This window comes from Hemiscyllium ocellatum, chromosome 23 (genome assembly GCF_020745735.1).
Source record: "Hemiscyllium ocellatum isolate sHemOce1 chromosome 23, sHemOce1.pat.X.cur, whole genome shotgun sequence".
NCBI classification, from domain to species: domain Eukaryota; kingdom Metazoa; phylum Chordata; class Chondrichthyes; order Orectolobiformes; family Hemiscylliidae; genus Hemiscyllium; species Hemiscyllium ocellatum.
The window spans coordinates 51,394,003-51,419,368 of NC_083423.1; the positions used below are offsets into that span (position 1 = coordinate 51,394,003).

The following is a 25,366-nucleotide window of genomic DNA, read 5'->3' on the forward strand; positions in this document are numbered from 1 at the left end:
TGACAAACCCCAAGCAGCGGTCCCAAAATAGATCCTTGTGGCGCACCACTAGTAACTGGACTCCAGGCTGAACATTTTCCATCAACCACCACTCGTTGCCTTCTTTCAGAAAGCCAGTTTCTAATCCAAACTGATAAATCATCCTCAATCCCATGCCTCTGCATTTGCTCCAATAGCCTACCATGTGGAACCTTATCAAAGGCCTTACTGAAGTCCATGTATACTACGTCAACTGCCCTACCCTCATCTACATGTTTGGTCACCCTCATCAAAAAACTCAAGGAGATTTGTGAGACCTGACCTGCCCTTGACGAAACCATCTGAAATCGAATAGTTGCTTGCGAGATGATTATAAATCCTATCTCTTATAATCTTTTCCAAATTTTTTCCGACAACAGATGTAAGGCTCACTGGACTATAATTTCCTGGGTCATCTCTACTGCCCATCTTGAACAAGGGCACAACATTTGCAAACCTTCAGTCCTCTGGTACTAATCCTGTAGACAATGATGACTCAAAGATCAAAGCCAAAGGCTCCAACACCTCCTCTCTAGCTTCCCAGAGAATCCTTGGATAAATCCCATCCAGCCCAGGGGACTTGTCTACTTTCAGTCATTCTAGAATTGATAACACCTCATCCTTACTAACCTCAATCCTTTCCAGTCTAATATCTCATATCTCATTCTTGTTCTCTACAATATTCTCCTCTTCCTCAGTGAAAATCAATGAAAATATTTGTTTGGCACCTCTCCGATCTCCAAAGGGTACACACACAACTTCCCACTTCTGCCTTCAACTGGCCCTATTCCTACCCTGGTCATCCTTTTATTTTTCAAGTACCTACAGAAAGCTTTAGGGTTCTCCTGTATTCTACCTGCTAAAGACTACTCACGTCCTCTCTTTGCTCTTCCTAACTCTTTAAATCCTTCCTAGCTAATCTGTAACTCTCCATTGCCTCATCTGAACTGTCTTATCTCATCATCACATAAGCCTCCTTCTTCCCCTTAACAAGAGAATTTCTGTAGTTGACCATGGCTCCCTTGCCTTATCACTTCCTCCCTGTCTAACAGGGACATGTCTATTAAGGACACGCAATATCTGTTCCTTAAGCCAGCTTCACATTTCATTTGTCCCCATCCCCTGCATTTTGCTACCCCATTCTATGCATCCTAAGTCTTGCCGAATTGCATTATACTTGTCCTTGCCCCATCAATAACTCTTGCCCTGTGGTGTGTACCTATCCCTTTCCATCGCTAAACTAAACATAACTGAATTATGGTCACTCTCACCAAAGTGCTCACCTACCACTGAATCAAATGCCTATCCTGGTTCATTACCAAGCACCAGATCCAGTGTGGCCTCCCCTCTTGTCAGCCCTTCGACATACTGTGTCAGGAAACCCTCCTGCACATATTGGACAAAAACTGATCCATCTGATGTACTAGAGTTAAAGCATTTCCAGTCAATGTTGGGGAAGTTCAAGTCCCCCATAATGACCATCCTGTTCCTTTCACTCCTAACCAGAATCGTTTGGTTGATCCTCTCCTCCACATCTGGTGAGATAGTGAGTGATGAGGAGGATATGAAGAGGTTTCAAATGATTTAGACAAGTTGAGTGAATGGGCAAATGCATGGCAAATGCAGTCTAATGTGGATAAGTGTAAATTGTCCACTTTAGTCGAAAAAACAGAATTGCAGGGTAGTATTTATATAGTGAGATATTGGGAAATGTTGATGTGCAAAGACATCCGGTTATCCCCATACGCTGGTCACTGAAAGCAGATGTTCAATGCAATGAGCAGTTAGGAAGGCTCATGGATTGTTGGCCTTCATTGCAAAAGGGTTGGAGTACTGGAACAGGGATATCTTACTGCAGCTTTACAGGACCTTGGTGAGATCACACCTGGAGTATTGTGTGCAGTCTTGGTCTCCTTACTCAAGAGAAAATATAATTACTTTGGAGAGACTGTAGCAAAGGTTCACTAAACTGATTCTTAGGATGGCAGATTGGTTGTATGAGGGTACATTAGGTTAATTGTGTCTGTGTTCACTGGAGTTCCAAAGAATGCAAGAGAATCTCACTGAAATATACAAAGTTCTAACAGGGACAGAACAGAGTGGATGTAGGATGATGTTTCCCCCTAGCCTGGGGAGAATGCAGAACAAGGTGCCGTGGTCTCAGAAACTGTGTTGGCCAATTCAAAGTGAGATGAGAAACTTCTCCACTCAGAGTGTGGTGAAATTGTGGAATTCTCCACCACAGAAGGCTTGGTAGCCACATGACTGCATATGTTTGAGAAAAAAAAAGTCCCGAGGCTAAAGAACTTAAGGGGAGTCAGGAGAGGAGAAAGAGTAAAGTGTTGAGATAAGAAGCCACCTGAATATGTTAAATGGCAGAGTGGGCTTGATGAATCCAACCCTGCTCCATTTTCTATGTTTCTATGACAGAATTCAACCATATATGAAATAAAAAAATCCTTAAAAATAACTCTGTTCAATATATTTAAATATCCTCAAGTACTTAATCCCTTATCAAGAAGTTATATTCATAGAACAACATCAAAGGCAGCAAAAGCTTTAATAACATCTTGGCACTGTCAATCAAATTGTGAATATACAACCCCCTCACCACCATGATCATACTCTAATGTTTACCAGTAAGGTTATGTTCAAAAGTATCAACTCAAATTGCAATCAAAAATATTTTTCAACTCAAGGTCATAGATATGCTGCTTTTCAAAAAAAAAAGAATGGGCAGGAGATTTAAAGTCCATAGCTCTACAGGCCACGTTTGCCTTTTAAGAGCAATTATGTCTGCTATAACAAATACAAATTACAAACTGCAGGATTGGGCACTCATTCCATTGAAAATGGGATTTGTCAGTACCAAGTTCAAGTGGTTCTTCTAAATATGAATGTCAGTTAGAGTCACGATACTTAATCAGCAGTTCTCCTTGAACTTTAAGCAAAGTCTATGTGTTTCTCATTACCATAGGGAAGTGGATAAACTAACTTTTGAGATTAGGTTACACGTTTTCCTTCAAATGAATGTCTCAAACAGAGAGGAGTCTCTGGACGGACAGGAAAGTCTATTTGGTTCTTTAGGCTACCATAGTGGATTCAGAAAAGAAATGGTCTGTACTTGAAAATATGCATCTTTGAAGTTTCTAAAAATTTCAGGATTTGTCCTGGGACAGTTGGATAATTTGGAGGGTGCCAGAGGATAAGGGAAAGATCGCAACAGCCTTTATTACTGCTGACAGATTTAAGGAGCTTCCTGAAGAATGAAGAATGTAGCTGGAGACTGCCCCAAGAAGTTACTGCCTGTTGAAATGGGAACACATGAACCCACTGGAGTACGGAAGCATTTGTGGGCTGCCCATTATGAGGACTAGAATTCCATGGGGAGTGTAACATGTTACAAGTAATAAAACAGCAACACTCCTCTCTGTAATTTAAAATATAAGTACACAAAGAAAATACTGTTTAGTCAATAATGGTTTTACTCATTTGTTACACATAAAATTTTAAAATGTGAAAATGGGTCAAGTACATTTTTCAACTAATAATCAAAACGTCATTTCTCTTTGTGAGTTATTTTTCTCTATGGAAGGCACAACACTGCAGCTAATAACTGTTTAATCTGATTTTAGTGTCATGCCCATAACTTTAAATGCCTCTTTGTATTGGTTTATATGATGAGAGATTATTGCAATGGAAGCTCAAATCTATTCAGTTCTCAATTTGCAATTGTTCTGTTAAATTTTAGCCAAAATTGATCACATCAGTTTTGCATTTCTGCATATTGACTTTTGCATCTGGGAAAAGAAAATCTCTATTCTTTTGCAGAGGGGTTTATTACTTACGACTCCTGAATGTTTTTTGCATGTCTCTACATTCAATGAGGTCTCACCACCCCGAAAGCCATCATCTGAAATCTCATCGCTCATCAGGAATTCTTTCAACTTCTGTTGGCTGTCGGAAGATTCGACAAAAGAAAAATGCTTCAGCATCACCTCTGAAATCCAGTGCATCATTCCCACAGATTCTAACCTCAATTTAAAATGAACAAAGCAACACAGATAAGCCTAGGTGAAAGTAGGTACTGCAGATGCTGGAGATTAGAGTCAAGATTAGAGTGGTGCTGGAAAAGCACAGCAGGTCAGGCAGCAACCGAGGAGCAGAAGAATCAACGTTTCGAGCAGGAGCTCTTCATCTGAAACCTGATAAAAGGCTTTTGTCCGAAATGTCGATTTTCCTCTTCCTTGGATGCTGCCTGACTTGCCATGCTTTTCCAGCACCATTCTAATCTTGGCAGATAAACCTACTCCACTTGCATGTTATACACAAGCAGGTGGCTTTGCACAAACATGAGGCTCATGATGCTCAAAGTCTGCAGATTAGTAATCCCAGCACCAGCTCTAGACCATGTCGTTCAAGGATAGCCCCTATGACCAATCAATCAAGGCTCCTGGGTCAGGAGGAGATTCCCTGATCTGAATGTATGCTTGCAAATCAACAGCACCCCCTGTACAGCACAAAACCAGAAAGCCCAGCCTCAAACAGGATGAGGTGCTGCAACTTTATTGCAAGTAAGCACCCAATCGCAGCATTCCAAACTCAGAAACTTGCTAATAAAAACTGCAAACACAGTGCTTTCTCATCTAGCTGACTCGCTATCTAGATAGGACATAATTTCGGATTGTCACCAAAAGATGCAATGGTACAAGGCAAAATCTACAATTGCTGTAAGGTGAAAAGGTAGTGAGAAAATTAAAAGGCTATGGTACAGTGGGTTGGAATTGTGTGGGTAGCGTTCTCAAAGAGTCATCACAGGTATGGGTCATTTTCAGTTCATAGATAAAGTCCTAGAACTTACTTCAGAAAAATATACCTCAAATATATCCACTGAAAGTGGTCTTTCATCTGTCTTCATTTTATCTTTGCTTTCTTAGAACCTCTAACATTAATAATTTCTGTCTTTTTATCAAAACCTAATCTCCACCAGACTTATAAGGTCTTTCTCCCGTGCTGCCCACAGGCACTTCAGCTATGTTGCCTAAGGGTTAACACAATCTGTAGTTCAGAACTGTGAGTAAGTTTATAGTTAAGGGTGTTAAAGGAAGTGTTATAAATAGTTTCTAGAGGCATTTTGGAAGTAAGGAGGGATTGGTGGATACAGTGAGAAGCTGATTAAATTTAGTTGTTTTATTGAAAGAAAAGGTCAAGTTTTCACTGGGTATCGCAATCTTGTCTTTTCATTCAGTACCAGTATGTTCTTACATTTTAAAAGGTTGGCACTACATCGAGGGCCGAAGGGCCTGTACTGTGCTGTACTATTCTATGTTCTATGTTTACATGAGCTGCCGAGGCAACTGACACTGGGCTCCAAGGACTGCAATCAGACAGCACTCAACTTTTAAAAGTTTTTATTGCTACTCATTAAGCTAAATACGTAGAAGGCACAAGGCTTCAAATTCTTTGGCATTCATACAATTCTAACTTTCAGTCAAAAAAGATCACTCTTCACTTTGATTACTACATAAAACCAGAATGGGTATGTTTTCCCAGCCAGAAACATCGCAGGCACCTAAATGTTTTTGATGAGTATTTTAGAATTTATGATGTCTGGGAAAAGAGCATAATTAGATTAGATTCCCTATAGCATGGAAACAGGCCCTTTGGCCCAATGAATCCACACCAATCCTCTGAAGAGTAACCCACCCAGACCCATTCCCTACCCTATATTTACCCCTGACTAATGCACCTAACACTATTGGCAATTTAACATGGCCAATTTACCTGACCTGCACATCTTTGGATTGTGGGAGGAAACCCATACAGACATGGGTGAACGTGCAAGCTCCATCAGACAGTCGCCCGAGGCAGGGATTGAACCCAAGCCCCTAGCACTGTGAGGCAGCAGTGCTAACCACTGAACCATTGTGCCACCCCTGAGCCACTGTGCTGCCAAAATAAAACCAACCAATAATGTGGTTGAGTGAATAGAGAAAATAATGCAGACTACAAGGAAGAAGAAAATACTGCAAAAAGGTGAGCTTCATCTCTGTGGTTGGGCACAATTCTCTCTCTAGATTATTAGTCTTCTTCCATATTCATCTTCATCTTTGAAGAGTGAGGACCCAAGTTCTGACCAGCACTGTACACTGGCAGGCTCCTAGGGGACTACATGTGCCATCTTGTGTTGGTCTTTGCAGCATGTTGAAGCCAAAGAGGGCATCATATAACTGATGGGGAAGTGAGAGAGTTCAAGCTTTCTATTTTCAGTGGAGTCTGATCCTTTCCTCACCTAATACCTGACTTCACAGATCTTAAGAACGAGAACTCTGGCTGGTGGATTTATCCTAATGACATCCAAGCCATTTATTCAACACTAATCATTTCTCCAAGTATGAGCAAGTAACTCAGTATAGAACAGAGCGTTGTAGTTGTCTCTGAATTGCTTTCTGGCAATTAGAGCTGAGAAATAAATGCTGGTCTAACCACTAATGCCCATATAATGCCCAATGCTTTGAATTAATAAAAATAAACACTGTGCTTATTTGCCTGACAGTCACAGAGCAGCTCCATTTGTTTGAGACAACAATCTGACACTGTGCAAACTGTGTGTAAGTATCATTCTCATATCAATGTCAGATGGATGTAGCCTCAGATCCCACTCAAAAGACTTGCTCAAACCCTGGACTGACGGAGATCTGCACTATCAGAGGTGGTGCCTTTCAGATGCAGTGTTAAACCAAACCACTCTCAGGAAGACCTAAAATATCACGTGACACTATTCTGAAGGAGGCTTGGTGAGGTTTCATGGTGTCCAGGTTAATTTATCTCTCAACTTAACATCACCAAAGCTGGTAATTTCATTCTTTTGTTTGGGAGCTTGTGTATGTAAATTTCTGCAGTATTCCCTATGTTACAATAGTGTCTGCACCTCAAAGCACAGCTTGCGATATCACAAGAACATAAGAAATAGGAGCAGGAGTGGGTCATATAGTCTACCCAGCCTGCTCCACCATCCAATAAGATCATGCCTGACCTTTTTGTGGATTCAGCTCCACTTACCACCCGCTTAACATAACACTGAAATCCTTTACTGTTCACAAATCTCTCTATCTTTGCCTTAAAAATATTCAACCAAGTAGCTTCAACTGCTTCACTGGGCAGAGAATTCCAAAGATTCACAACCCATTGGGTGAAAAAATTCCTCCTCAATTCAGTCCTAAATCCGCTCCTCCTTATTTTGAGGCTATGCCCTCTCGGTACTAGCTTCTTTCACCAGTGGAAACGACCTCCCTGCTTCTATCTTTTCTCCTCTCTTCATAATTTTATATATGTTTCTAAAAGATTCCGCCTCATTCTCCTATATTTCAGTGAGTGGAGTCCCATCTACTCAATGTCTCCTTGCAAGTCAATTCTCTCAATCCTTTTCTTAAGTAAGGAGACCATGTCCTGAGGTCATTGAAAGGCAATATATTTAATAATTTTTTACTGGATTTCAAAGGTGACTATCATTCCTAATGATGTTGCATTTAAGCAGTTTTTTTCTCCCAAGAACAACTTAATGAACAAACTGGGAAACAATGCTGGACAGAATTACTGAAGTCGTCATGTAAATAGTCTCCTGTTCACATAAAACTCTCAGAATACATGAAAATATACTATTGTGCATGGATCTATAGTTTAATATGGCAACTCAAGGATAGTTACAATAGAAAATATATAAAATTATTTTAATTAAAGGTGCAAAAATTTAGCTAACTAAATTTATTGTCTGGAGAAAATCCAAGAAATGTCAACAATTATTGAAAAAAATTCAGTGTTTAAAATACTGTATGATAAATTCAATTTTTGTTCTCCAGCATAGATAACAATCTGCATAAAATGCTTTTAGCAGTCTTTCAGCTTAAAGCTCTGTGTTTGCTCATCCTGCTGTCACTGGTCTCTATCATTCAGGCTAACATTTAATTTGGATGCCTGTGGACAAGTCCTACTTTGCTATGTCTTTAACCAAGTAGAACATCTACATTAAAGCAGCCTCAAATTATACCACTTGCTGTTTTGTTCTTAGGCTGTCTACAAGCATCAAAGTGTTTCTCTCTTCACTCATTGTCACCTCACTTCAGAAAATTGAATAATCCATTCCTCTAACCCATCATTGAGTGCATTAAGTATCAGAATTGGGATGTCATGTTGCAGCTGTACAGACATTGGTTAGGTCACTTTTAGAATACTGCATTTAATTCTGGTCTCGCTGTTAAACAAAACCTGAAAGGATTCAGAAAAGATTTACAAGGATGTTGCTAGGGTTGGAGGATTTGAGCTGGAGGAAGAGGCTGTGTTGGTTGGGGTTGTTTTCCCTGGAGCGTCAGAGATTTTGCAGAGGTTTATAAAATCATGAGGGGCACAAGATGAATATCCAAGGGACTTTTTCCCAAGGTAGGGGAGTCCAAAATTAGAAGACATTGGTTTAAGGTGAGAGGGGAAAGATCTAAGAGAGACCTAAAGAGCAACGTCTCTATGCAGATTACTTACAGATTAGATTACTTACAGTGTGGAAACAGGCCCTTCGGCCCAACAAATCCACACCGACCCTCCGAAGCGCAACCCACCCAGACCTATTCCCATTCCCCTACATTTACCCCTACACCTAACACTACGGGCAATTTAGCCAGGCTAATTCACCTAACCTGCACATTTTGGATTGTGGGAGGAAACCGGAGCACCCAGAGGAAACTTACACAGACACGGGGAGAATGTGCAAACTCCGCACAAAGAGTCACCTGAGGCGGGAACTGAACGCTGGGTCTCTGGCGCTGTGAGGCAGCAGTGCTAACCACTGTGCCACTATGCTGCCCACAACTAATCCACACCGACCCTCCAAAGAGCAGCCCACCCAGACCCATTCCCCTACATTTCCCCTACACCTAACACCTAACCTGCACATTTTTGGACTGTGGGAGGGAACCAGAGCACCCGGAGGAAACCCACACAGACAGGGGGAGAATGTGCAAACTCCACACAGACACAAGGCTGGAATTGAACCTGGGTCTCTCGCACTGTAAGGCAGCAGTGCTAACCACCGTGCCACCCATTAGTGGAGTACAACCCAGAGGGTGGTACATGTATGGAATGAGCTGCCTGAGGAAGTGGTGGAAGCTGGTACAATTACATAATTTAGAAGGCATCTGGATGGGTATATAAATAGGAAGGAGATAGAAGGATATGGGCCAAATGCTGGCAAATAGGACTAGATTAATTTAGGATATCTGGTCGATATGGATGAGTTGGACCTAAGGGTCCAACATCGCTATGACGACCCTAAACCGTTAGATTTTTCACTTAGTCTACTAAATCCCCATTTTATTTAAATTCAAAAAATCAGTTTCTTGCCTACTTCAAAGCATATTTCAACTAAAACTAGACATGTGCATGTGCATTCAATGCTACAACTTAGCCATGCATATAAACATTTTCCGTTCCAATTACTTTTAAACATGAAAATATTGAGAAATCTCTGATTGCTCAAACAAATACAAGCCATTGAGAGGTTTGTTTAATTATCAAAGTGAGGAGCTTCTTAAAAAGGATTAAGAATAATCATCTGCCTGGTGAAGAAGTGTAACAGTTTTTGAACACATGCTGAATGTCATGGTTTTAAGCACCAGTTAGCAGTCTTCTCTTCAGAATCAGATCTATAAAGTATACAACTTGACATGAAATGGCAATAACTGAGCTGAGTTCCATTTACGGTATGGAGTACATCCTAGTCAATGAGTCAGTTGTATACTGGCAGGGGAAAATCAGCTCACCCACATTCACCAACATATATCACAACTCCTACAGAAGGACAGAATCAAGATCTACAATGACAGCTATCCTACTTTGAAGCAAAGAATAAACTAAAACATGGTATGAAGTAAGAAATCATATTTTTAAAAATGCTTTGGACGTAACGTAAAAAAATTTAGCTGAATTTACAAAGCCCAAGTTCGATATGGTGAAGCCCATGGTGTTAGGGGACATGGATAGAGGATTGATTGATGGCAGAAGGCAAAGATTAGAGATAAAGGAGCCTTTTTCAGAATGGCAGCTGGTGACGAGTGGAGTTCTGCATGGATCAGAGTTGGGACTACAAATATTCACGTCATACATTAACAATCTGGATGAAGGAACTGAGAGCAGTGCTGTTAAGTTTGCAGATGCCACAAAGACAGATGGAGGGACAGGTAGTGCTGAGGATACAGAGAGGCTGGGAGAGTGGGCAATGAAGTGGCAGATGGAACAATGTGGGAAATTGTGAGGTTATGCACTTTGATAGGAAGGACAGAGATATAGACTATTTTCTAAATGGAAAAAGGCTTCGGACATCTGAGGTGCAAAGGGACTTGGGAGTCGTAATTTAGGATTGTCTTAAGGTTAACATTAGGTTCAGTTAGGAATTAGGAAGGTAAATACAATGTTGTCATTCATTTCAAGAGGGCTAGAAAACAAGAGTAGAGATGTAGTGCTGAGACTCTACAAGGCTTTGGATATGACTGCACTTGGAATATCACAAGCAGTTTTGGACTCATATCCAAGGAAGGATGTGTTGGCATTGCAGGGAGTACAGAAGAGGTTTACAAAAATGATCCCAAGGATTAAGGGCTTGTCTTGTGAAGAGTATTGAGGAGTCTGAGTCTGTATGCAATGACAATAGACAATAGACAATAGGTGCAGGAGTAGGCCATTCTGCCCTTCGAGCCTGCACCACCATTCAATATGATCATGGCTGATCATCCTTAATCAGTATCCTATTCCTGCCTTATCTCCATAACCCTTGATTCCACTATCCTTGAGAGCTCTATCCAACTCTTTCTTAAATGAATCCAGAGACTGGGCCTCCACTGCCCTCTGGGGCAGAACATTCCACACAGGATTCCCCCCTTATCCTTTAGAAGGATGAGGGGGAATCAGATTGATACTTACAGGATACTGAAAGTCCCAGTTAGAGAGGACATGGTTGGCTGATTGGCCTAATTTTGCTCCTATATCATATGGTCTTATGGTCGAGTATGTCAACACATTAACTTTCACGAAAAAGGTTTTCCAGAAAATTGTAAGAAAAGTCAAAAATGATTGACATATCTTTCTTTTCCCTGACTAGAATCCTTAGTCTCCACTTGCCCATTCTTCATCAGAAACAAGAAACATCTTTTCCATACTTTAAAGTCTCTCAAAATGAAATAAAATGGACACAAATGCCTTCATAAGTCAGAGGCATTCTTAAGTGACTTGCAATGAGCAATCTGTTTCAGGTCCTATTTGTCAGTTGAATAGTTTCCTTAGGTTCTTCAATCTTCAGGTGATGTGCTGGATAGATGGAATGTCTAACAGGATTTTTCCTGAGTGCTGAAAACTCTACTATTCACTGAAGTAGGAAAGCAAATCATGACAAAATGAAATAACTGAAGCCTCTTGAATAGGGACTGCAAAACTCAACTTGTGTTTATAATGTAATAAAGCACCTACAGTTAACTCACTTCACAAACAAAATTTAACATGAGCCACAGACCAAAATATTTGGACAGGCCAGTCAAAGATGTGAGTCTTAAGATTGGCCTAAAAGGGGAAGAGAGAGGCATTGACGATAAATGTTTTATCAGAAACATTTCCAGAGCTTTGGTCCTAAGAAGCTGAAAGCAGGATCTACTAATGACTACAAAGTAAATATTAAGGCAAGTTGACTTGGATTTTTCTTCCATGTTGCATTAAAAACAGTAATGCAGTTTGCATTTTGAACTACTTAAACACAATTCCACTACAAATGGAATCACCATTTTTATATTATCTGAGCAGTTCTCAAAGGACAATGAACTTCCATTCAGCCTTTCAATATTACACGGAGTATCATCAGTGGATGAGATTTGCTGTATATTGCAAACTGAAAGCAAGCAGGAGCTGACTGTGCTGAAAGGTGTAAATGATTGCTTTACCTGACCAGGGCTTTAACTGTGAATCTGATTACAGTGGAGAGCAGAAAAAGTGGGGTCACCAAGATGTTGAATAGAGACAATGAAGTAAAGGCCACAGCGGAAGACAGTTTCTCCGAATTGATGTGGGTGTATGCCAAAAAAGTCTGTCGGACAGCAGAAAAAGTTTGATTACTCATCTTATCAAATGTGACATTTCTACAGCACTTCATTTTTAAATCAATAAACAACGATTGCATGTTCCAAGAAAGAAACACTTGTGACTGCCTGTGGTCCCTTTAATGACCTGAACGGCACCTATGCTTGGACACTTTTCTTGCTTCCTTCCCGAATATGCCCTTTGATAGATAGTTTTAGAAGTGCCTCATAATTGCAAAGTTCCAAACTTTATACTGGTGATTACAGAAAGATTTCTTGAGATTGTTGCGGCTCAAGTAATTAATGAAAGCAGCAACAATGCTGACAGTTTCACTTCTAGCAAACAACATATCTCATTGTCTTTGAGGTCTCTTGGCTGGTCAACACTGACAGTGCAATGCAACACACTGGTTTACCAGAGTTCATTTATAACCAGCTAACTTGGGATGCTTGAAGATGACATTTAACAAGTCTTATACTTTCCTTCCCCAAGATGTGAGAGATGACAGTCAAAGACTAAAAGGAAGATGGGGACTTCTAGTAGTCTGGACTCCAATAAATGAAGTAAAATCCAATACTTAGAAAATGACATTTTGGGATACAATATCTCAGTAAATTGGTCCATGGAATGTGGGGTAAGTGCAGCATGCTTGGGACAGAAAAGACGCATCATTCCCAAAGCTCTTCACTCTTTCTACATGCCATATTTGGGTCTAGTTTAAATCAATTTGGACTGGCTTTGTACTTAATGTGTAAACTGGATGACAGCAACAGAAACAAAAGATCTGGAGAGATTTCAAAGGGGCTACTAATTTGTTGTCAACTGTTTTACATGACCACACAAAGTCAAGACTCCTTCCATTGACAAAGATTGATTAGCATAAGTCAACAATTCTATTATCATTTTATGCTCTGATTACCAGATTGGTAGATGGAGCTTGGTCTTTATTCATCTAGAAATTCCTACATCATGAAGACCCATGGGTTTTGACAAACATATCTACGAGAAAGATTGACTTGATGAGCAATTACTGGCAATTACTTATATATATATTTATTAAAGCTGACTTGACTATTTATAGGGAGGAAAAAAAACACTGAAGTGTAAATTCAGATTAGGGTAATCATTTTATGCAGAGAATGACTTTGTTTTAAACTGCATTCAATAGTTTGCCTTTGCAATTCACACTCACCCACAGTGCACACCCATCCAAGTTGATTTATCCTCTATGCTATAATACTGCAGCTTGCCTTTAAATTAAGCCTGACTAGTCATTATAAATAATAGGTTGATACAAAGTAAAATACCTCCACTCGTGAGTCTTTGTCATTTATAAATTATAACCCGGTTACCTGTTTCTCTGCTTATTAGGTCACAGCGAGAGTTACTGGTGATCAATTAGAATTCATAATAGTTGAGTCTGTTTTCTGAGCAAATAAGTCAGTTTTGCAGTGCTTAGGCGTGGTGTCTATCTACCCCATGCTCCACTTTTGTGGAGTTAGATGACTAGCCAAACTGGTGAAATCAAGGTGAGCCTGAAGACACTATAGCTCCACAAAATTGCTCAATATCACATGCTGCCTTTCCCAGACCATGCCTCAACTCAACGTTGCCTCAATCCTCCACAATCCCAGCCCGAAGTGCAGGTCTGTTCAGTGTTGGAACTGGTTTGATTTGGGCAGATTCTCGTAAGACGCTTGAACTCTGACTGCAGCTCACTCAATGAAGGTGAGCTAGGCACGGGGCTCATTCTGAATGGGGGCCTTAGCCCAGCAGACAGAGGCAGCTTATTAACCAGGCCCGGAGCCAAATTTGGCTCATTCTGCTCACTTTGCTGAGTTTCATCCTCACACTTGTAATAACTAGCTCCTTTGTAGCCTCTGTGGCGTGATTAAAACATTTTGCCAAAAATGATCAGCATGGAAACATAGTTAACTGCAAAGGGTCAAATTTTCTATCAGGATTCACCTTTATGCTCCAACAATAATCAGTCTGCAAGTCAGGCACCTTGAATCTAAATTATTATAGCAGGCCATCTAGAATATAAATATTTGTGTTCAGAAGGTAATGTGTCGGAGCTTTCATGACAAGGCTGGATCTGGTTGTGTAAGTGAGCAGCCGCAATGTTTTAATGAAATATGTTCTTACCGCCAACACTGCTGCAATCGGTATTGCTGCATTCATAAATACTAGAAAAACGAAGAGAACAAGGCAGAGTAAATTACGCCAATCGACAATTGGAATCATCGCTATAACTCTCACAGTGTGGAGCAAAATATTGGAAGTGGAGCGTCTGGAACCAGGTTTCCCACGCAAAAGTGGCTGGCTGGATTATCTGTTTGTACAAATATGGTCTTTTGCACTTTTACAGTGCAAACGTACAGGCAGATCCCAGTGATCTCAATGCTGCACATGGTAAAATAATTCATTTCAGTCATCGGTTGAGGGATCATTGTTAATCAAGGAACCCGGGAGACCTACCCTGTATCTCTCTGAAGTAGTATCACAGAATATTTACACCCACCTAACAGGGCGTCAGGCAAGTCTTTTCAGTCAAAGTCCCAGCCCAAATATGGCCCCTTCCTCAGAAATAGCACTCTTTCTGATGTGAGACTTGAATGTCCATCAGGTGCAACAGAGTACTGCCCACTGAGAGGCACATCGATCACCTATTTGAACTTAGACACAATGACAGGACTACATCATAATTTTATTTAATTACAGCCAATTGGTGCACATATTTCCTTCGAACTGCCATGTGGCTTGGAATATAAGGCCATTGCAAAGGGGCCAATTTGTCAGGTACAAATCAGGTTGACATCAAGACCTTCCACCCTCCCTGCAAGACAGGTAACAAGAAGAATTTCCTTTAAAGTAACGACATTAACATCGAAAATGTTGCTGGAGTCAATAATGGTCTGCATTACAGATCCCCAAAAACCACTTTAGGTTCAGAGTCAAGTAAACCATGAAAGAGGAAATTCCCCACCTATGAAAATTACAGAGAGCATTTTAACTATCACTAAGTCAACAGTTTAACTAAGGTGAATACGTACTGGATAAGGATGTGTAAAGTGCAAAACTCTTGAGACTGGTTAACTCCTGCATTCTAGTCTTTTCCACGTTGTTGCAGAAAATATGTTCCCAGGCATAAAGTTTCAAAAGTTTAATCCCTTTTAAGATCTCATTGGTATTCTTCAGTCTTTCTGTGGAGTAGTCCTTAGAAAACAGGAATAGAAATATCACACTTAAAAAGTGATCAATTCTGAGCTGGAGCAGTTTCTCATAACTACCAAAAGCCATACTCACCACCCGGTGAAATAATGGAATAGCAATAACAGTTATTTGTTGATGAGAATACTCTGTTTATCCTAATAGGCAATAAATACACTGTGCTTTCCAACTTTCCGAACAGAGTCACAAAACCAACATGTATTCCTCCATCAGGAGAATCCTCTGTAGCAGTTTTCTGGCTTTGGAGAGCTCCAGGTCTGGCTCCTGCCAGTTGTTATATTCTCCCTTTGGGTCTAAACGTACATCACACCACTAAAGGTGGCACAATGGCTCAGTGGTTAGCACTGCTGCCTCACAGTGCCAGGGACATGGGTTTGATTCCAATCTAGGCCAACTGTCTGTGTGTGTTTCCTCCTACAGTCCAAAGATGTGCAGGTTAGGTGGACTGCCCATGCTAAAAAAAACTTGTCCCGTAGTGTCCAGGATTGTGCAGGCTTAGGTGGGCTAGCTATAGTAAATGTGGGGTTACAAGGATAGGGTCGGCGCCTGGGCAGGATATTCTTCGGCAGGTCAGTGCTGACTCAATGGGTTGAATGGCCTCTTTCAGCACTGTAGGGATTCTATGATAAGGACTGGTGCGACAATATTGTGGGATTCTTTACTTGAAGATAAGACTAGATACAAGTGGACATACTGGGAGCTCAATACACTTCATTCCTAACACTGCTGCCTTACAAGTCATCACACAGATTCATCACATCCTGTCAGGGTATGCAGTGATAGATGCAAGGTCGGTCCACTCCCTTAAAGGTGTATATCATTATAACAGAAACAGCTAAGTGAGCGTCGTAACTGACCAACAGGCAGGAGATGTCAGTGTAGGGGCAAGACATATGCAGCTGCATATGCAGCAGGTATGACTGCAGTAAGACAGGGGAGATGATTGTGAAAGACCAGGTACTGTGAATGTAACAGGGAAGGAAATGTCAGCGTGACAGGTCATTCAGATACACACTGGCCTCTGACACCAGGATTCACTTAAGCTGGGGATATGGTGTACCGTCAAAACTCAGGGCTGGAGGAAGGACTGAATTCACACATGCACATACACAACTCCTGACCCAGCGAATGCAGAGCTTGTCACCAGCAGTATTATGTTCTGTTATTAATGAAGTGTTGCCACATTTGTTTCATGTCCGTACATTTTCATTTTAACGGATGGAGATTTTGTGGGGTCAACCATGGAAAAGATCAACTGATTTAAGAATTATTGATTTGGAGTTTATTGAGCATTGTCCTTCCTAAACTAAGAATGTTGAATGTTGAATGTTGAATACTGAGCTCTTGAATCACAAAGTGATTCAAGGTAAAGATAAAGTCACCATAGTCCTAGAGGACCGTAGCTCTGCTCTCTCATCAGAGAGGGAAAACTGGTTGCATTTTAAGCTGAGGCTCACCATGCCGCAGATGAGGGGAGAGGTTGCAAAAGAGAGTCCCTCATGGTAACCTCAGCTGGTGTGGGAATTGAACTCCCTATTGTTATCTCTCTGCATCGCCAGCCACCACAGCTTAAGCACAAATCAACTGGTAAATCAAAACCCACAAAATTACTTTGATTCACTAGTAAATTGTATGTGGCATGAAGTTTTTCTTTTAGTCACTTATGGCACATGGGCACCAGTGGCTGACCAGTATTTATCGTCCATCTCTGGTTGCTCCTTGTGAGCTGCCTTCTTGAACTGCCACAGTCTACCTGCTGTGAGTTGTCCCACAATGTCCTTCGGGAGAATTCCAGGATATTGATCCAGTGACAGTGAAGGAACAGTGATATACTTCCAAGTCAGAACGGTGAGTGAGTGGCTTGGAGGAGAACTTGTAGGTGGTGGTGTTTGCATGTATCTGCTGCCCTCGTCCTAGATGGAAGTGGTCATAGGTTTGGAAGTCTGTCTTAGGCTCTTCGGTGAATTTCTGTAGTGCATCTTGTAGATACTACACATTGTTGCTCCTGAGCGCTGGTGATGGAGGAAGTGGATGCTTGTGGATGTGATGCTAATCAAGTAGGCAACTTTGTCCCGGATGCTGAAAAGCTTATCGAGTGTCACTGGAGCTGCACGCATTCAGGAAAGTGGTGAGTATTTCACCACACTTCTGACTTGTGCCTTGTAAGTGATAGGCTGGCTTTGTGGAGTCAGGAGGTGAGTTACTTGCCACAATATTCCTAGCCCTGACCTGCTCTGTAGCCACTGTGGTTATGTGCGGCACAGTGGCACAGTGGTTAGCCCTGCTGCCTCACAGCGCCAGAGACCTGGGTTCAATTCCCACCTCAGGTGACTGACTGTGTGGAGTTTACACATTCTCTACGTGGGTTTCCTCCAGGTGCTCCGGTTTCCTCCCACAACCCAAAAATGTGCAGGTTAGGTGAATTGCCATGATAAATTGCCCGTAGTGTTAAGTGAAGGGGTAAATGTAGGGGAATGGGTCTGGGTGGGTTGCGTTTTGGCGGGTCGGTGTGGACTTGTTGGGCCGAAGGGCCTGTTTTCACACTAAGTAATCTAATCTATACATGTGGCAAGCCCAGTTCAGTTACTGGTCAATGGTAACTACAAAGATGTTGATAGTGGGGATTCAGTGATGATAACACTATTGAATATGAAGAGGTGGTTGTTAGATTGTCTTTTATTGGAGACAGTCATTGCCTGGCAATTACGTGGTGTGAATGTTACTTACCACTTGTCAGCCCAAAGCTGGATATGAATCAGAATTGGGGATTGATTTCCCATTTTAAACAGTCAGTACTTACCAGAGTGCTTTTCTGTGCATCAGTGAACTTAGTTGCTATGAAATACTGCAAAGGAGCAAGCAGGGCTATGACAGAAGCACCAATCAGCGCACTGATACCCAACATGTAATATAACAAGATTACACCCATGATAATCTGTAAATAAGAACAAACAGATTCTCAGTGAAGGAGAGAGATCGAAGGAACAATATTGATTGAAACATTGAGGCTTAGGACACTCAGTCTAAGAGCAGTGGCCGCCCCCCTGTCTCGGAACAGCTCACCTGATTAGTTACTGAACCAAATCCTCTGGCTTCCAGGTGCTCAGGGACTGAAAAGTGCCTTGAAAGTTGTATGTTGGAATCCCAATGCACTCACTATGAGGAAATTGTCTGAGAAGTTTAAATTTCTGATGGGCAGTTACCTGGCACCTAGCACCCTCCACAAACATCTCCATATCTGGAGTTGGAGACTTCAGAGTGTGCCAACTGACCTACCTGTGCAGCTACTCAGAAAAAGTTAAACAATTAAAACCTATCCTAACTCCTGGGTAACAATAATACTGACCCACCAGTCATTCACACTGAATTCCATCTCCTACCTACCTCCTGACCAGTCATGACTTTCCCACCAACCTTTAACCCCCTTCACTTGACAATTGACACATCCCTGCTAACCTCTGCCCTCCCCAATCAACAGACACCGCCAAACCCCTGACAACCGACCACACCTCTTCGATGCCCCCATCCTATCCCCTTCACCCACCCACCATCCTAAGCCTTCTCCAATACCCCCCATGTGTGGTTTGCTGCAAACAGTGAGTTGAGACAGATTTTGCACTTTAGTCCTGAAATATTGTAAGATAGTAAACAGGTAACTTATTATCTGATCAGAATGGAAATAAGGATTCTTACCCAGATCAGAAGATTTGCGCCATTGTCTCTGACTGCTATCTTGATTCCTATATCTATCTAATAGGAATGAACTGCAGTTATTAGCTATGGTGTAAAAGGCCATAGGCTGCTGTTCAGCTCCAGCCTTTGGTATTTGTCCCTCTCTGCAAGGCATAATGGATAATATATTGTCCTTTTCAAAACCATAGTATTCAGCCAATTAGAAAGGAAAGCATAGTGTGTACATTTGGTTATGGAATGAAACAACTCAATTTTCCTGTACAAATGACCTCCTACAATCTCCAGATAACTGCGCAGGATTAGATGTTGCTCTTTAAGCATTGATATTCAGGATTAATCTGCACAATTTGAAATACAGCTTAACAGGGACTGCTTTCCAAACAAACACATGAGGTTAGTAGGTAGTTAGGACCTGACTGTACTCCATTTGTATATTGTTTGGGTTCTTTAAAGGGTGGCCAATATACTTGGGTCATTAAGCACCAAATGGTTATGGTGAAAATGACTCCCAGAAACTCCTGCTCTATGTCCTGTGTGCCAAGGTCTATGATGTTTTGGTGTGCCATTATGCTGAGGTATGTGAAGTAGAAATACCGTGCATAATGCCTGTTACCAGGTAATGTTTTGAACTCCTAGGGCACCACACGTCTAGTTATATTCTAAAATAAAATATAAAACAAAGAACTGCAGATGTGAAACGGTAAAACAGAAATTGCTGAAGAAACTCAGCAGGTCTGGCAATCTCTGTGGACAGGAGGCAGAGTTAATGTTTCAAATCCTTCTTTTCAGCCTTTGGTACATTCTGAAGAAGGGTCACTGTACTCGAAATTTTAACTCTGTTTCTCTGTGCAAGACCTGTTGAGTTTCTCCAGCAATTTCTGGGGTTTCTTTTCTAGCTATATTCTGTCAGGTTCAAACAGTGAAGATATAGGGATGGCTAAGGGAGAACTGGTTGACTAACTCTGGAGATTCTGAAATGATTAAGCAGGACCATCGCCCAGGCAATTTGACATGGGGCCTGTTGAAAGGATCTGCTGGCTGTCCAAAAGGACATTTTTTAGTCTTTGCTTTCCTTCAGTTTGAAGAACTGCGTGTAAAATGTGCAGTTACAGATCCTTGGCACCATAACTTCCAAAGGCTTCAGTGCCATATTAGTCCAAATAAAGATGCAATATTGTTCTGTGAGATTAATCCTCTTGTATCACGTAAAGCCTGAGGCTGGGACATAAGTCAGGTGCCAACGCAAAAAACATTACAGGAACTGTATTAATATAGATTTACTTGACTGCTCAAGGTACCCAATGGGTTTCCAAAAACAATAAAGTCTGCAACAGGTCTGTGCCAACATTGAGAACAATTAAGTCCAAGACATTCTCTTGGAAGCTAACTGGCTCAGTATACAAGCCTGTTATGTTTGTTTAGAAAAGCAACCTCTGGACTCTGACATGCAAAAGTGTCCTTTCCAGTTCCACTATAGGTTACCTGCTTGACATTTCAGGGCTGTTCGAAGCATCTGATGTGAGTACTTTACCTGAACTGGCATGGCCCACAGATTAGGACAGAGGAATAGGAACCACATCAACTGGTTTGTTTCGATGGCAACAAGGTTATTGATCTGGCCCAAGGTCACTTCCCCCATTGACATATTGGAGGTGGAGAGACGGAGAATCTTGTTGTAGATCATAGCCTAGAGAAAATCGAGCACAAACAGATATTATTTTCAAGGAGAACAGACAGATTTCATATAAAGCGAAGGGAGCTGATCAATCCTGCTTAAACAAAGCAGCAACGCTTAGTGTTTAAAAAAATGTTGTGAAAATCCCTGGAGCCTACTGCATTAGACACCAGCTTCATAAACAGGCTACAAGAGCTTAAGCCCCAACTGTAGGATGACACCAGTGCAACGGTAATATTACTAGATCAGTAATCCAGAAAGCCAGGGAAATGCGCTGGTGCCAAGGGTTCAAATCCCACCACATCGGCTGGTGGAATTTGAATCCAATTAAAAAATTCGTAATATAAATCTAGTCTTGGTAATAGAGAACATGAAAGTAATGTCCATTGTCACAGAAACCCATTATGTTCACTAAGCAAGGAAATCTGTCACCCTCATTTGGTCCACATCCATAACAGTGTGATCTCTGAAGTTGCCTTACCAAGCCATTCCGTCAAGGGAACACATCATGACAAGCAGCAGCACGCTGGCTCAGCAGTTAGCACTGCTGCCTCACAGCACCAGGGACCCAATTTCGATTCCACCCTCGGATGACTGTCTGTGTGGAGTTTGCACACACTCCCTGTGTCTGCGTGGGCTTCCTCCTGGTGGTCTGGTTTCCTCACATAGTCCAAAGGTGTGTAGATTAGGTAGATTGGCCAAGTTAAATTGCCCATAGAGTCCAGGAATGTTCAGATTAGGTGGATTATCCATGGGAGGTGCTGGGTTACAGGGATACGGTGGGTCTGGGTGGGATGGTAAGTACAGTCTTGATGAGCCGAATGGCCTGCTTCCACACTGTAAGTAAGTAATCTAAACACTGTGTGGATTCTATGATCTTTCCAATGATGCCCATATTTTGTGAAAGAATAAACTTTTTGAAAATAAATTCTAAGGACGAAACAAATTTACTGCTTTGTTTGTTCTCGCAATGTGATATCTATCTATGTCAGGTTCATAGATAGACTCACTGTATTCTGTGTTATAAATTTTCTATGCCCTATGTTAAACGTGGGCATTCTGAACCTGACAACAATCCATTTAAGTTTGAGGGCCTTGAATTTCCTCAAACAGTGTAGTCAGCAAGTCACACCGAAACAAACATCAGTTTCCATGGCAATCATATCTGATATTACATGCACCAACAGTCACTGTCAGGAACACTCGCATATTCCATAACATCAAAACCGAGATAAACAAATTACACGAGCAAGTTGTTTCCAAAGAAAATGAAATATGTATTAAGTCATTTAATGCTTCATACACAAGGCTCATATGAAATGTAGTAACGCCTTCAGTTTTACCAGCCATTTTACTTGAGGCCCAGTGGATGCATTCAAAGGTGCAGAGCAAAAAGTGCAGGTCAGAATAGGGAGGATTTGTAAATATCAAGTTACCACAAACCACCTTATTGCATACGCATATATAGATTTTCCAGAATTAGTGCAAAATGCAAAATTTCATGATGGGTGCAGAAATATTAATGAGCAGTAGAGGGTTGCAGTGAATGGTATAGTGAATATTGAAGACAAAGAAGCCCAGGCAGAGTGTAAAACACTCATTCATTAAAATTCCTATTTTTTTTTGCTGACAAGTAGCACAATGCCATCACTGTGCTGAAATATAACAGAATTGGAGGCTAATACAGTTTGGGTCCTCTAAATCATGCAGAATAACATTTGCTTGTTGGTAAGTACAAGATTGCTGCAAAATGGCAACTATGATGTTTGGCAATTAGTCCCCTATTAGGAATAACAAGAACAGAACACTTATACCACGTCTTCAATAATGGAAAATGTCCCAAGGCCTTTTGCAGTATTATAAACACTCAGTATTTGATTGCTAAGCCAATTAAAGAGGTAATAAAAAAAAGACTAAAATCCTGGTCAAATGAGGTAAATTTTAATGAGCTCCTGGCCTAAATATATCTCTTAGTTAACACTATTAAATTTACTGCTTTGGTTGTTCTCGCAATGTGATATCTTTCTATGTGCAATAAGACTGGGCATAGCAACAGAATGAGGCCATTCAGTCCACTGAGTCTGCTCCAACATTCAATGGATATAATAATCATCCTCAATTCCCTGCTCCTGCCTTTTCCCAAATAATTTTTGATGCCCTTACTAATTAAATATCTATTTATTGCAGTCTTGAATCTGGCTGCTTTATTTACAACAATAAATATTAACCAAAAGGACTTGATTGGTTGACAAGGACTTTAGTAATGAAACATGCAAGATAAATGCAAATTAATTCTTGAAGGAAGGAGAAGAGGAAAGGTTTAGTAAATTAGGGCCTAAATACATAAGCTCTCAAGGCAGGATGAAGGAAATGCCTAAGGCCTACTGTTGCATAGATTTGTAGGAATTCTATGGTCAACCACACAAAAAAAAATGAATGAAAACCTTACCTAAAAGAAAGGTGTTTCTTAAAAGGAAGGTTGTAAGATGGGACTTATTGTGGATTTATGTAAAATCCAGTCAAAGAAATACACTGTGGACCTTTTCAATTTGTCAGAAAATGTTTCACAAATATCAATGCCTTGTAATAAAGAATATATTTGATAAAAGGTCAGAGAAGTAGACTTAAAAGTTTCACATTATTGACAGGGTTTGAGACTTAAATATTGGAAACGAAGCAGAAAGTAGAGAAGGAGCATGAGAGTCAACACCAATTGTGAAGTGCAGCGTTGTGAGAGGAAGGTCAGTATACATGTTTAATGATATCATCACACTGAAGTACCCCAATGTAGAGAGTACTCACCCCCATATTGAGGATGTACCGACTGAACAAAGCATTAGTTCATTGATTATATTGTAAGTGTTATTCAGCAAGGACTAACTAAGATGGTTTTCAACTACTGAAGACTTCACCAGCTCACCTGTGTAGCCGAAAAATGTGTTGCTGGAAAAGCACAGCACGTCAGGCAGCATCAAAGGAGCAGGAGAATCAACGTTTCGGGCATAAGCCCTTCTTCAGGAAAATCCTCTGTAGCCTCTGTAGCCCACCCTCCACATCTCCCAGTACCACCTTCATTAGCCCTCACCTCCAAATGGGTTGAAATTAAGAGTTATAAACAGGGGGAATAGTTTGTTTTTACAACCACACAGAAGAATGTCTGATGCTGCTCTGTAGATCCACCAGAACCAGAAATCTTTCTCAACCTCAACAAAGTGGTCATTCTTTAAGTGGGCCTATAAAACAACAACAACTTGAAATATTTGATTCAAAATAGGTATTAGGTGAGGTGACTAAAGCATTGGTTTAGTGGATTGTAAAGGCCATCTAAGAAGGAAGAAAGTGAAGTGTATTTTAGGATAAGAATCTCAGAGTTTAGGGCTGAGACAGTTAGAGGCACCGCTATTAGTTCTGGGGATGAATTATGTGGACTGTGCCCAAGACAACAAAGTTGGGAGTTACTTGAAATCTGTAGCTGTTTCTTTATCAGAAGCTCGGCCAAAGGTCTGCTTATTTATGTTAGTGGGGTTCCTACTACAGGGAGAAAGTGAAGACGGCAGATGCTGGAGATCAGAGTGGTGAGTGTGTTGCTGGAAAAGCACAGCAGATCAGGCAGCATCTGAGGAGTAGAAGAATCGACATTTCGGGCATAAGCCCTTCATGAGGAATGAGCCTGGGGTTCCTCCTACAGATGAAGTGTTGGTGGTGACCTGGGAGCAGCTCAAAGGAATTTCCCAGCCATATATTTAGACATGCGATACTGGTGAGGAAGGAAAGTCAGGTGATGGCAGCTTATAAAAATATCCGGACACAACTGGGTTTAAGGTAACTTTGAGAGTCTTTGATTTGAGAGTCTCTGCCGTCCATTTGCAAGTCTCTGCTGAACATTCAGAATTGAGCCTTACAAACTGCTACATTCACATAAACACATGCTCCAGAAAGAGCTACTAGTTAACCATCAGGACTGGGAAACCTTGTTATTTGTTTCGAAAATCTAATACTTGACACATCGTGCATCCCCACTGGAGGAAGAGTTTCCTGCATTCAGGAACCCAGTGATTAAAAGAGCTGGTCGTCACATTGATATGTCACTGCTGTTAAAAGAGATCTATACAATGAGTATTGCTGCCTAGATCATCAGCATTTATTTCCATCCTTTATTTTAAGACAGCAATTACATTGCTTCTGAGTCATCTAAGATTGATCTAATCGTCAAGCCATTTATAAGCCAGGGCAGGGTCAGGTTCTGTTAAAACAGAATATCTGATTGTATCTGTTTGCGAGCCTCGGCTGGGTTTCCCACTGTGTAACAGTGACATCTCTTTATATGTACTTTGAGTCAAAAAGGTGTGCATTCAACCCTAGTCTCATGTTCCTAAGTATAGCTGGTGCTTAGGCTGCACTTGTATGAGTTGTCACCATTAGATATTAAACTGTTTGTCCTCTCCACTAGATGTAAAATACACCATGGAACTATTTCAAAGAACACAGAGGAGGTTATCCTGCTGTCCTGACCAATAATTATCCTTCAACCACACCGAAACGTGAATTAGTTTTTATTATCACAGGGCTGGTTGTTGGTGCTCACAGTGTAGAAGCTGACAGCTGTGCTTTCAACATGACAAACAAGTGATTTATATA

At 41.1% G+C, this 25,366-nt stretch overlaps 1 protein-coding gene across 1 annotated transcript in view; it reads right to left on the bottom strand.

Annotated features, from left to right (window-relative positions):
- Positions 1-25,366, bottom strand: part of abcc9 (ATP-binding cassette, sub-family C (CFTR/MRP), member 9) — a 196,065-nt gene that overhangs the window by 102,469 nt on the left and 68,230 nt on the right. The window contains exons 9-14 of the mRNA XM_060843242.1: positions 20,585-20,740; positions 18,161-18,295; positions 15,183-15,345; positions 14,275-14,315; positions 11,991-12,133; positions 3,867-3,975 (exon numbers count right to left, since the gene is read on the bottom strand). Of these exons, the coding sequence (XP_060699225.1) occupies positions 3,867-3,975; positions 11,991-12,133; positions 14,275-14,315; positions 15,183-15,345; positions 18,161-18,295; positions 20,585-20,740 (747 nt within the window). The remainder of the gene's footprint in view (positions 1-3,866; positions 3,976-11,990; positions 12,134-14,274; positions 14,316-15,182; positions 15,346-18,160; positions 18,296-20,584; positions 20,741-25,366) is intronic.